Source organism: Salvelinus fontinalis, chromosome 24, assembly GCF_029448725.1.
Source record: "Salvelinus fontinalis isolate EN_2023a chromosome 24, ASM2944872v1, whole genome shotgun sequence".
NCBI classification, from domain to species: domain Eukaryota; kingdom Metazoa; phylum Chordata; class Actinopteri; order Salmoniformes; family Salmonidae; genus Salvelinus; species Salvelinus fontinalis.
Genome location: NC_074688.1, coordinates 22,735,532 through 22,748,700, shown reverse-complemented (window position 1 = coordinate 22,748,700; position 13,169 = coordinate 22,735,532). Strand labels below are relative to the sequence as shown.

At 41.5% G+C, this 13,169-nt stretch overlaps 1 protein-coding gene across 3 annotated transcripts in view; it reads left to right on the top strand.

The window, feature by feature from the left end:
• Positions 1–13,169, top strand: part of LOC129822172 (cell adhesion molecule 1-like) — a 160,690-nt gene that overhangs the window by 132,985 nt on the left and 14,536 nt on the right. For 2 of the 3 annotated variants that reach the window (XM_055880215.1, XM_055880214.1), the window contains one exon: positions 5,753–5,806. The exons of the other annotated variant lie outside the window; for it this stretch is intronic. In XM_055880215.1, coding sequence (XP_055736190.1) covers positions 5,753–5,806 — 54 coding nt within the window. The remainder of the gene's footprint in view (positions 1–5,752; positions 5,807–13,169) is intronic. 3 annotated transcript variants of the gene reach the window in all.

Here is a 13,169-nt window from a genome sequence, read left to right as displayed (position 1 = left end):
TACAACTGGGTCCTGAAATTTTTGACGGGCCGCCCCCAGGTTACTTCGCTGACCCTCAACACTGGGGTGTGTGCTCAGGGGTGTGTGCTCAGCCCTCTCCTGTACTCCCTGTTCACCCACGACTGCGCCATGCACGCCTCCAACTCATTCATCAAGTTTGCAGACGACACAACAGTAGTGGGCTTGATCACCAACAGTGATGAGACAGCCTACAGGGAGGAGGTGTGGTGTCAGGAAAACAACCTCTCACTCAACGTCAACAAAACAAAGGAGATGATCTTGGACTTCAGGAAACAGCAGAGGGAGCACCCCCCTATCCACATCGAAGGGAGAGCAGTGGAGAAGATGGAGAGTTTTAAGTTCCTCGGCGTATACATCACAGACAAACTGAAATGTTCCACCCACACAGACAGTGTGGTGAAGAAGGCGCATCACCGTCTCTTCAACCTCAGGAGGCTGAAAAAATGTGGCTTGTCACCCAAAACCCTCACAAACTTTTACAGATGCACTATCGAGAGCATCCTGTCGGGTTGTATCACAGCCTGTTACGGCAACTGCACTGCCCTCAACCGTAAGGCTCTCCAGAGGGTGGTGCGGTCTGCACAACGCATCACCGGGGGCAAACTACCTGCCATCCAGGACAACTACAGCACCCGGTGTCACAGGAAGGCCAAAAAGATCATCAAGGACAACCACCCGAGCCACTGCCTGTTCACACCGCTATCATCCAGAAGGTGAGGTCAGTACAGGTGCATCAAAGCTGGGACCGAGAGATAAAAGCTGTTTCTCAATCTGAAGGCCATCAGACTGTTAAACAGCAATCACTAACTCAGAGAGGTTGCTGCCTATATTGAGACCCAATCACTGGACACTTTAATAAATAGATCACTAGTCACTTTAAACAATGCCACTCTAAATAATGCCACCTTAATAATGTCTACATATCTTACATTACTCATATTACATGTATATACTGTATTGAGACCCAATCATTGGACACTTTAATAAATGGATCACTAGTCACTTTAAATAATGCCACATTAATAATGTTTACATATCTTACATTACTCATATCATATGTATATACATGTACTGTATGTTATACCATCTACTGCACCTTGCCTATGCCGCTCGGCCATCGCTCATCCATATATTTATATGTACATATTCTCATTCACCCATTTAGATTTGTGTGTATTAGGTAGTTGTTGGGGAATTGTTAGATTACTTGTTAGATTTGTGTGTATTCGATAGTTGTTGGGAATTTTTTGATTACTTGTTAGATATTACTGCACTGTTGGAACTAGAAGCACAAGCATTCCACTACACTCGCATTAACATCTGCTAACCATGTGTAGGTGACCAATACAATTTGATTTGAGAAGTTTTTCATCAAGGATCTCTCTGTGCTTTGCTACGTTCAGATTTCCCTCGATCCTGACTAGTCTCCCAGTCCCTGCCGCTGAAAAACATCCCCACTGCATGATGCTATAACCACCATGCTTCACAGGAGGGATGGTGCCAGGTTTCCTCCAGACGTGAATGCATTCAGGACAAAGAGTTCCATCTTGGTTTCATCAGGCCAGAGAATCTTTTCTTCTCATGGTCAGAGTCATTAGGTGCCTTTTGGCAAACTCCAAGCAGGCTGTCATGTGCCTTTTACTGAGGAGGGGCTTCCATCTGGCCACTCTACCATAAATGCCTGATTGGTGGAGTGCTGCAGAGATGGTTGTCCTTCTGGAAGGTTCTCCCATCTCCACAGAGGCCCTTCTCCCCCGATTGCTCAGTTTGGCCAGGCGGCCAGCTCTAGGAAGAGTCTTGATGGTTCCAAACTTCTTCCATTTAAGAATGATGGAGTCCACTGTGTTCTTGAGGACCTTCAATGCTGCAGAAATATTTTGGTATCCTTTTCCAGATCTGTGCCTCGACACAATCCTGTCTCGGAGCTCAGCGGACAATTCCTTCAACCTCATGGCTTGATTTTTGCTCTGACAAGCACTGTCAACTGTGGGACCTTATATAGACAGGTGTGTGACTTTCCAAATCATGTCCAATCAATTGAATTTACCACAGGTGGACTTCAATCAAGTTGTAGAAACATCTCAATGATGATCAATGGAAACAGGATGCACCTGAGCTCAATTTCGATTCTCATAGCAAAGGGTCTGAATACTTATGTATTAAATAAATGTGCCAAATGTTTCTAAAAAACTGTTTTTGTTTTGTCATTATGGGGTATTGTTTGTAGAATGATTAGGAAAAATAATAATTTAATACATTTTAGAATAAGGCTGTAACATAACAAAATATTGAAAAAGTAAACGTGTCTGAAAACTTTCCGAATGTACAGTATCTACAGGAAAATGTTTGAGGTTTGGGAATCAGGCTGTAGCCTTGCTTCCAGATGGATCCTTTGTTTGGAATATGATTATTTGTGGTTTTGAACAACACACATCTAGCAGTTCCAAATAGATTTAGCTTCAGTTTGGAGCTTGTGAGAAATGAAAACAGCCAGGACAGAAAACATTTTCCATACACACGATCTTTTGATTTATGTTGTTTTGTCTTTCACGTTCATACTTGTTGTAGCATGTTGGTTTGATGGGGAATGTGAGCTGACCATTTGTTTTGGAGATTTACTCCTCTCCCATGCATAATCAATTTCTATAGTAGGCATCTCTTCATCTAGACTCTCCTCATGTCTCCATATTGCATTTTCCTACATTTCTTTGAAGGAACAACCTGCTCCTTACTCAACAGAGATAAACTGGACGAACTACAGTACACGCAAAGAAGACTCATTAATGAATTTCCATGGTGAAAATGTGTGTTTGCTGGTGTAGCAAACATGCTAGCATGTGTGAGCTGTACATGCTTTGTAGAAGAATGACCTATTTGTATGCCTTTTGCACAGTGAAATATCCCATTTTACATTTTAAGTGCAGCTTTGCAATCTTTTACCACCTCAACATTAGAAACAGCATATATCTTGTGTTATCAGAGCTATCAGTGCAGTCTCTATTCTTCTAGTTAGAGCATTAATGAGACATTGGAGATTTGTGAAAGGTGCTAATAATGCTGTTTTAATTATGTTTGAGATTCCCAGTTCTATTATTCCACAGGATTAGATGCCAGACAAAATAAGCCATGCTGTTGGTCCATAAGAGGATTGTTTTGCCTGAGTAATCATGCTAGCTACTGTACACTAGCTTAACGAGTGTGTGTTTCTGAGCATGGCTACGTCTAGGGGTAAGCATGATGAGAACCACAGATGTGTCAGATTAGCAGGTGTGTCTCTAGGTGAAGAGACTGCTGGGTGGCTTTTTCTGTCTACAGTATCCTGTTTTCTACTTGTATTAGGCCTTGGAGGAGCCCATTAGTGTCTAGTGTTGGAATCCACAGCTGCTATCTCTTAGTATGTCCCTGATGTTCATTAACGCGGATCTGTCTGAGGACTATGTACAGTAGTTGTACCCCGTCAAAGCTAGATGACCAGGAACACTCTTAACTACTGAAGGGCAACAGGAGAGTACAGTATGTGAATCAATGTGAGTGCTATTCTAGACATATTAGATATTCATGTATGCTACTTTCTGAGCATGGGAATGTACCGTTTTCTACTCTCATCTTGCCACAGCCTAGCACTGCACTAAGAAACACTCCATCCCTAACAGAAATATTGTGACCTCTCTGTGTACTTCGGCACTAGAAGGGCAAGTCTACAGTAAGTAACACACCCTGTTTAGTTGTCAGTTGTATTCTAGTCTAAGGGTGAGAGAGAAAGTAGTTAGGCTTGTTGGCCTCCTCTGCTGGTTCTGGGTTGTTTTCAGTAGGCTGTGAATGCTGCTCCATGGTTGGTTTAAGTCCAGTGTGGGAGTAAACAGGTCCAAAACAGGCTCCCAGCTAGTCTCCCACCAAACTCTATTCATTGTACAAAGTTGACCTGGTGCTATAACTCACACATACTGGCTGTTGGCAGGAGATCAATTATGTATTTTGCTCAAGGGTTTGTAATGCAGTTGACTCCCTGACCCAAAGATTTCCTACACGACCATGAGGTCAAAGATTCCCAAGCAGCCATCTGTGCGTCAAGCCTAGTCAGGAAGCATGCTCAAATATGTCTCTGTTGACCCTGAGTTGGATGAAGGGCTGTTGTGAAAACAAACGTGTTGAATCACACAGATTCTGGCCATCACCCATCTCTGCACCATAGAACAGAATAACAGATGAAACATCAGGCTGCAAATCAATAACCCAGTCATACAGTGTCAAGAGAAAACATAGTTTAATATGTTTTGAAAAATCCATCTGAGGACATGGTTGTACTGTATTACGTATGGAGTATTTGTTTGAGTCAAATCTCCTTTGCCCTATTATGATGCAAATGTGCATATAAAGCAATGTATATAGAATTGCTAAAAGGTGAAGGAAAATCATGTTTATTAGCTGTCAGGTTTAAGAGGGCATAGTCAAACAATTTTTCCCACATTGTTTCAGTTATGGTCAGAATTTCTCACATCTCATTTGTTTTACAAATAGAAATGCACCCTGAAAATATGCCCCCTTCAAATACATTCATATTTCAGCAATCATAATGTGGAGCCAAGTCATCCAGCCTGCAAATTGCCCATGGAGAATACTTGTTTGCTAGACTATTATATGTGCCACATCCCATCCAGGCCTTTGTGGCAGCCTCTTATCCCTGGCCTGCATGCCCAATTTCTCAGACTCTGACATTTCAGCTATCAGACCGCCTTCGGTCACAGGGAAAGAAGAAATCCCCCATAAATATTGTTTGCGGAGAATCTGTTCCTGATATCCCCTTCCTCACCTCTCCTCCCCTTTCCCCCTCCTTCCCCAGCAGCGACATTATGCCGCCCTTGATGTTTTATCATTAGTTTGGAAGTGTGTGGTCCCCTACTGTGGACTTCTGATGGGCACAGACAGTAAAGGCATGGAGACAGCCAGCCAATTTCTCCCGCTGTGACTTGTCCCCAGCAAGGGGCCGGCGCTATCTCTCTCTGTGCCAAAAACAGGCAGATATTCCCTGTGGCAGGGAAGCTTTCAAGCCTCTTAGCACCGCTGCATACCTGTATTGGCCTCCATTTTGTCATTCTCATTATTTTGTTTGTGGTGTTATGAAAGGCCTCATCAGTACACTATCAGTCTGTTACTGTTGCAAGGTGTGCAGAAGAACTGCAGGGGAGTGTGCCAGAGTTGCTTAATGCACTGCTTAACTTAATTACTGGAAATAATCACTTAATATGTTCATTTATGACTTCCCAACTACCCATTGAATGTTTATGAGCAATATTGGACACATTAAGTTTGTTTTTAAAACTACGGTATGAGTATACAAAATTGTAAATTTGATGTGTTCATGTCAACGTTTTGGCCTATTGTTGATGAGTAGAGGTTTAAGTAAGGTTGGAATGACCTGATATCACACACTGTGCATTATCTATGCTCTGATATTGCATTCACTATCACTAGAAAAGCCATCAATGATGTGGTTACACAGTTTACAGATGAAGAAGGCAATTTTGGAAAAGCAACATCCTTCCTGAGGGAAAAAGATACACAGCATACCACCTAAATCATTATCTCTAGTAGTAGTATTACAGTAGATACTTAGAGATTTAACACTTTCCCAATCCTGCTACTTCCATACTTGCATGACCCCATCCTTAATGGCTTCTCACACTTTCTTTATTTCTTATACATGTCTTTATTTTGTATGTTTTCCATCTAGATGCTCCTACCACGATCCCCACACCCACCACCTTGAACCTAGACAACACCCAAGGTACTGTATGTCCCCGCTTTGTTCACTCTCACCCCTCGCCTGTGTGTATGCGTGTGCATGCTTGCTTGCTTGTGTGGGTCTGCAGTAGTGTTGTACAACGAGAGAGTGGGTGAGAGAGTTTGGGAGAGAGGAAGAGAGAGGGAGAGACTGCGGGCAAGCAGTCTTAATCAGATTGTCCTGCTGATAGGTGAAATGGTGGACGACCTACACTGTGCTTTCAGTGACACCTGTCACATGTTTGATCTGTGAGGATGGAGGAGACATGTTGGTCGCTTGGCTCTCTGCTATCTTATCAGCATCGCCATGCAGCCGTATATCAACCTGCGCACGCTCTCATCACATTCACATTATAATGCCCTTTACATCTCCCCATCAAATCACAATCACATCCATCTTTGTAGGCCTGGAAACATTGACCGTTTTATATATATTTATTTACTCATTTACTGCCTTTTTAAAAAACACACTGATATGGCTGACTTGCTTAAACATATGTGGTTTCTTCTGAATTGAGATGTACAAACTATGGCATAATGCAACGATGAGCGGATAAGAGGCTAAACGTAATTTGGATTAAGACATTAATGAGCGAGCTAAGACGGACGTAGTCAATATAACTATTTGTTCAGCACTTTTGAATTGTACAGCGACAGAATTCAGAACATGGGCCGTTCTTACAGTATTCTCCCTGTTCACCAAGTCAGAACCGTAGGATAAATATAGGGGGCATATAAGCAGACAATGAAAGCTCTTACACAATTCGATGTTAACATTTCTATAAAACCGGCTATTTGTGCACCACAAAGTCAAAGCAGTAGGCTAAGTTATGAGGGGGAAAGGGACCAAATAATTAGGGTGAGGCACATGAAATACTAACAGCTTACTACACAACATACACTTAGTATTACTTTCTTTTTTGCAGTATACATACTGTATCTCCCTGGCATATTACATAATTGATGCAGTAGCATACAAGACATTTTTGGACTCAACGTTGTGCTGTGCCCACTTGAACAAGAAGGTGGCGTGGCGGTCCTTCTTTTGGGCAAATTTGGTCATGAAACTTTGTCATCAAAGTCTGGCATTCTCTGGATTTATGGTGCTTTCAAGACAACTGGGAACTTGGAAAAAAATTATGTTGAATCATGACGCCAGTGATCTTCAGGTCGGAGCTCTAGAAAGAGGCCAGAGTTCCCGACTTGGAATTCCGTATTTTCCCAGTTGGAGCTCATTTTTTTCAGTGTTCCCAGTTGTCTTAAACTCAGACAGATTTCCCAGTTCCAGTTCCGATTTCCCAGTTCCAAGTTTCCAGGTGTTTGAATGCAGCAGATGTCATGCTGGAATGACAGCATGGCCAATGTATTCAATCTTTTCTGGTCCATGGTGTTGCGTGTGAATGTTTATCCTTTTAAGCTTCAGGGATGCAAACTGCTGAGGGCCCAAAAAGGTGACACTTTTTTTTGCACTGAAACATGCAAAAAATCCCTGCTATGGGGAAATACAGATTTTAACTAATTAAACAACAAAGAATATGATCTACATGATCAATCTCTGTGTGTAAAATAAAAAGTGGTTCATGTGAACCTAACTCACTGCTTAAAAAATGTAAGGAAGCAATCCAATGTTATTTGTTGCCTGTGTTGAGAAAAAACAATACACTGATATTGCAGTTACCATGACAGCCTTTATAATAGAAAGCTTGTGACCACACACATCTAAATATTGCACTTGGGAAAAAACATCTTAAAGTAGAAATAGAATGAAACAACTATGCATTCTATTTTTGCTCGATTATAGTGGCCACTGTAGTAGTGTAGACATCGATCAAGTGTGTGCAAAAATAACGTTCACTGAGTAAATAATCCCTCCTCACTCACACACAAGTGTTACTGTCAAATTCAACACAACAAAAGCAATATTTTGGGCCTAAACTGCACATTATTACATTGTACACTTTCTGCCTGTGAACATCTGTTCTACAATGTGCCAGCAGAGCATGATACCCTTTGTTGGCATAACTGATCTCTTTCAGGCAGAGAGTACACCTGGCATAACCCTTTTTATCCACTGTATTGAACAAGAGAGAAAGTGTGTGTGGTGTTCCTTTCACCTCTATGGTGGCATCCAGCTTAAGCCAGGCCCATCTCCAGCTACACTTGATCCCTGAATCCACATGTTTAACAAGCAACGCCTCATTTTCACCTAATTCTCTCATTCTGAAAATTAACCACATACTGTAGAGGGAAGACATTAGTTCACAGATAGTGGTTAGTTCGTTAACTAGTTAACATTTCACACAGATTGCCAGCGTCCAGTAAGCAACTAACGCGTTATAACTTGAGGAACGGCAAGGAGTCGTTATACCAGTTAATACTATAGAGAATTGGTTAGGTTACTAATGTTAGCTCATCTGATGTTGTCGTTAGCTGTCTGACTTTGTGTAATGTCCAATGGCCGATGAGCACCGATATGTTTTATCTATAATTTCTCTTCATATGACAAGGATTCAAAAGGATTTGCCAGTAGATTGTCGATGTGATTCATGATGACTGCTTGTCTAGCTTCCTAGCTAAGATGTTGAAAGTATGATCAGTCCAATCAAAGCTACGGCAGATATAACGTGATTTGACGTAATTTTATCTGTGGCCAATGACCTTGAGCCTTCATGGACGGGTACTTCTAATGTAAATATATGGCAGCACCCAAGGGGCTTGAATTGTTTTGCCCTCCCTGTAAAGTTTGCGGTGACTTAGTGTTCCCATGAGTGAAAGCAAAAAAGAGACCATGTTTGTATGCAGCTTTATTAACTCAATACATTTTAATTTTTTTTATGTTTGCAAACTGATATGTGACACAAATTAATGCCAAAATATAATGCAAAACATGCAACAAAAACAAAACAATAATAATAACTGCCCCACCTGGCCTGAATGATGGGTCGCCACTGCTTATGGTATGGATGGAGGTCAGTTTATTTACAGTGTCAGCTGGCCCACCTTTGTACATACTTTTTAGTGCTGGATCTTCTACAGTACTGTATGTAGCTCAGTTCCTATTCTTTTCACTTTTATGGGAGAAGTGTGCTGCTATTGGTAAGATTTTTTGGTGTATAATATGGTTGTTCAAATAAACCCAAAAACAAAACAAAAATCTGTCTCTCATGCATTGTAGATAGTTCATGTTTGTTCATATACGGACACATGGAGACCATGTACTAGGATCGCCAAATTAATTCATCAGTGAGAGAAAGTCCATTTAGAAGATAATACATTTCTGATAAACTGGCAGTGAGAGAAATAGAATGGGACTTCTGGGATGGGTTGGGGCTTTTAAAATATCTATTGAAGCCTAATGTTGGCCAAAAGTACTTGGCAGCATCGGGAGGTGACATTTAGAGATAACTAAATATGGTATTTATATTGCAGAGTAACTGCAGGATTGACAACTGCCATTCATTATTTGATATTTTTTTGGGCTGTTTGCCAGCTAAACCCAGACCTCATAGATTTATATCAATATTTGCAAGCATAGTTCCCTCAAACGTTTGGATGAAAATCTACGCTATGGAAGTACTCCATAGGTCCTGCTTTCATTATCTACTAACACACAGGGAAGGGGCACATGCACTTGCATAGCTGACAATGTACTTCCAGAGCTAACATGAAGTCATCCCAATTCATTCAAAGCCAGCCCATCAAGATGTACCATACGTACAGTACATGTCCCATGGCATGTCACACCGCAGGCTCCTACAGTGGAGGTGGTGGTGGTGGTGGGTGGTGGTACAGTATGGGCTGTTTGATTTCCACTCAGGCACTAGAGAAGTAATCAGGTCCCTTTCATGCTGGTGCTGGAAAGCTCCGGAGGCCATTTTATGTGTCTGAGTAGAGGGAGTAGAGAGTCTGAGTGTCTCATCAACTGCACAATCAGGTCTACAAGGTGAGTGAGTGGTCTGTGATATGAAGGAGGTCTAGCCCCTATTTCTAAGTTTTTTTTTTTTATTGTCCATTTGGAATATTTCACACCACAGAAGAGGGGTGAACTTTTCTGTACAGGATCTTCTGTATCAATGACATGCTACTATACTGTGTCCCAGTATTTGTACTTTTATACAGATGTAGGATCTTAATTTGATCACCCTGTTGCAGGAGAACTTTCATGCAATGCAGGACATTTTCATCCTGTAGTGTATTTCGAAGTTTAAAAAGGCTTCGGAAGTTTGGAATTGTTTCATTTTTTCATTAATTACAATCTATATATTAATTCACATGTCCTGTTGCTGCAGGATTATTTTCCTGCTGTAGCAAACTGGCGCAAAAGATCCTACATGTGTATGTCTGAAGTTTTATATTTGTCTTTGGATTAGGACAAAACTCTGAGGAGACTGTTGAATGATCTTATATGGTCTCTACAGAGAATCACAGATGATACTGTAGTTATAGTATTGGGGTTCAACTCCCATGGGTGTCAGCCAACTTACAGTGAGAATGCAATTCGTAAAAACAGGTGGTTGTTAAAATGGTGTGTTGTGTTTTTCATTGTATACCAATTATTCTTCACTTACAGCTTACTGTATGCGGCAGCGGAGACATTTTCATAACTCCTCAGTGATTTTCGAGAGTCAGGACTAAAACGGGGGTTTGACATGATTTCTGCAGTGCATGCTGGTAGGATGTAATAGAGCTTTCTTGCTGTTCACTACTCTTCTAAATACCATGTCACAGGGGCCTTGTTAACCTGGCCTGCAAAGCGTCACATTGCATTACTCTAAGCTGCAGAACCGCACCTTCTGTTGGCATTTTCCTCTGTTCAAGTATAAAACGTACATTCGCAACAGAGGGTAACATGAGTGTCATGACCAGAATATCCTTGTAAACCTGAGGCCCATAGAGATTGAAATATAATGTCATGTACCATAGCTTTATATTGTACTTAGATAACTCTTCATTGGACTTCACAGGGATTCCTGTTAGGAACAAATCAAGGACTACTTAAGCTAGTTCCTCCCAGTCCTGAGCACCACACAGTGCGCTCCTGTGATGTGTGTGAATGGTGTTATCCAAATGAATGTGTAAACATACAGCTCTCAAGCTGCCATTTTCCATTGATCCACACAAGCAGCCATCCCTCCATGTGGCCTCTCCACTTCCCTTTATGAAGCTAAGGGAAACATTCTGTGGGGTTCCATTCTGAACAAGTTGTTTATGCACCGTTTCCTCTTTGTGTGGCTCCCAGTTCATGTAGAATGTAGCTTTCATTTCCACAGTGTAATGCTTTCATGCCCTGCTAGATTTTTCTCTCCTTGATAAGTGTTTTCTTTTTTTTCTTTGCATTTCCTTGGTGTAGCCTAGCAACAGGCTATAGAGCCAGCGGTTCAAGGCCTAAATATGGTTTTGTGTTGAGGAGGAGCAAATGCCATGGTAAAGCATGAAACCACAAAGTCGTTTGTACATCTCTGGTGTAGAGCTGGCCAGCCCTCCACGTTTTGTAGCTACTGCTCTATCTCAGAGGAAGGAAGGAAGGAAGGAAGGAAGGAAGGAAGGAAGGAAGGAAGGAAGGAAGGAAGGAAGGAAGGAAGGAAGGAAGGAAGGAGGTGCTTGGAGAGTTCACATTATCAAGCTTTTCAGTGTTCTTATATAAAATATGTAGGACTAAGGGACTTTAAGTCCCTGCAGAGTTCAGGGGAGAGATGAGCCACAATCTATGAATGCATTGTGTCATGGGTGTGATAAAGCCTAACCTCTTTTCAGTGCTATACTGTCAACTATATGTACACCAACATTTACTTAACCGAAGGTTATTGTGAAGTGCATTAAAAAGTAGGTTTTAAAGCAACTGTTTTAACCTTTTTAAAGTAAAGAGATTGAGAGTGCAGGGGTTACCCAATCGTCCTTTTCCTGAAGGTCTTCCACCTCACACATGTATGGGGAATTTATTTTAAAAAAAATTTTACTATTATAAAATGGCACACAAACAAGTACAGTGCCCATCCTAATTCATAAGTGCTACCTCTCTGATTGGTTTGCTAACCTAATGCAATGCTCCAGGCACCATGGCTTTTATGGAGGAGCTGGTGTGAATAGTTTTCAGCCAGCATTATTAAACAGAGTGGTTTCTGGTATTGTGCTGGCAGGCTGGATCCTATTGGTGAGGGGGTAGTAGTCATTCTGATTCTACATCTCAAGGGGTATAAAGGGCAGTCTGCTGAGGTAAAGCCCTCACTCGTCAAACATTCAGAGATGATCCCAGGGAGGGACATCATATCCTGGGTAATCTCCTGCTAACCCCCTCCTTACCTCGCCTTGGCTGGAGAGAGTAGAGAAGCATCTGGACAGAAACACTTCTCACCATTCACAATGATCTCTATTGAAAACTCAAAACACTTGACAGGGCTCCTGTACTGTATATTGTGCCAGTGTGCATGTTGAATAAATTAACTGTAAGAAGTAAATGTTGAGTATCCTGTTCAGTTAAATGAGATCTCCAGAACCCTGTGGTTTAACAACTGATCCAAATGTACAGGCTCAATGACTGGAGGAGCACTAAGTCCTCTACATGCAGGGTATCCACAGTTCCCCGTTCAGCTGCAGGCTCTATATTGTCTAAATGTATAGTATGTATACAGCGTCAAAGATAGGCCACTAGTCATGCTGCCTGCTACCACACAAATCTCCGTCAAGCCTGTGTTTGTATGCTGCAAGGATGCTAGCCCACCACAGTGTATCCACTATCATCCAGCTAAATTGATCCTACTCCAGGGAAGGACCTTTCATCAACAATGAATGAGTCAATCTGAGTTTAGCTGGCACTAAGAATAAGGAATGAATGGAACACTTGACCTTGACTTTTCTCTCCTCTGCTTTGTTTTGTGAGGCAATTTCATTGTTATTGACTATAGCTGAAATGTATTGGAGTGAAACTAGAGAAAGTATGCTGTCTTACTGTAAGTGGACGCTGATACTTTCACAGTTGTTTTTGTGTGTTCTCATGTGTTTCATCACTGTCTTATGGAGTATGGCTTCTTCATCTTCCAAAAGTACGTGGGCGTGCCTTGAAACTGTGCATGTAATCTTCAGTGCAAACATTAGCAAATGTTCTACAAAGTGTTGAACTGTCTTTACTGTCATAACAATGCGTAATAATATTATAAACAGTAATACATGTTAGTGGTTAACAGAATGGTTAACAGTATCTTACTGTATGAGCTAAGTCCTATCTGTTAGAAAATATAGCCATGTTAAGTGTTACCAACCACACCAAGGCGAGGCTACATGGTGTCACTAAATAGTGTTGAAGCCTGAATATGTCACTGAGTTAATGGGCTACAGTGGAAGTGAGAAGTCTTCCACGTTCTGACGTTGAA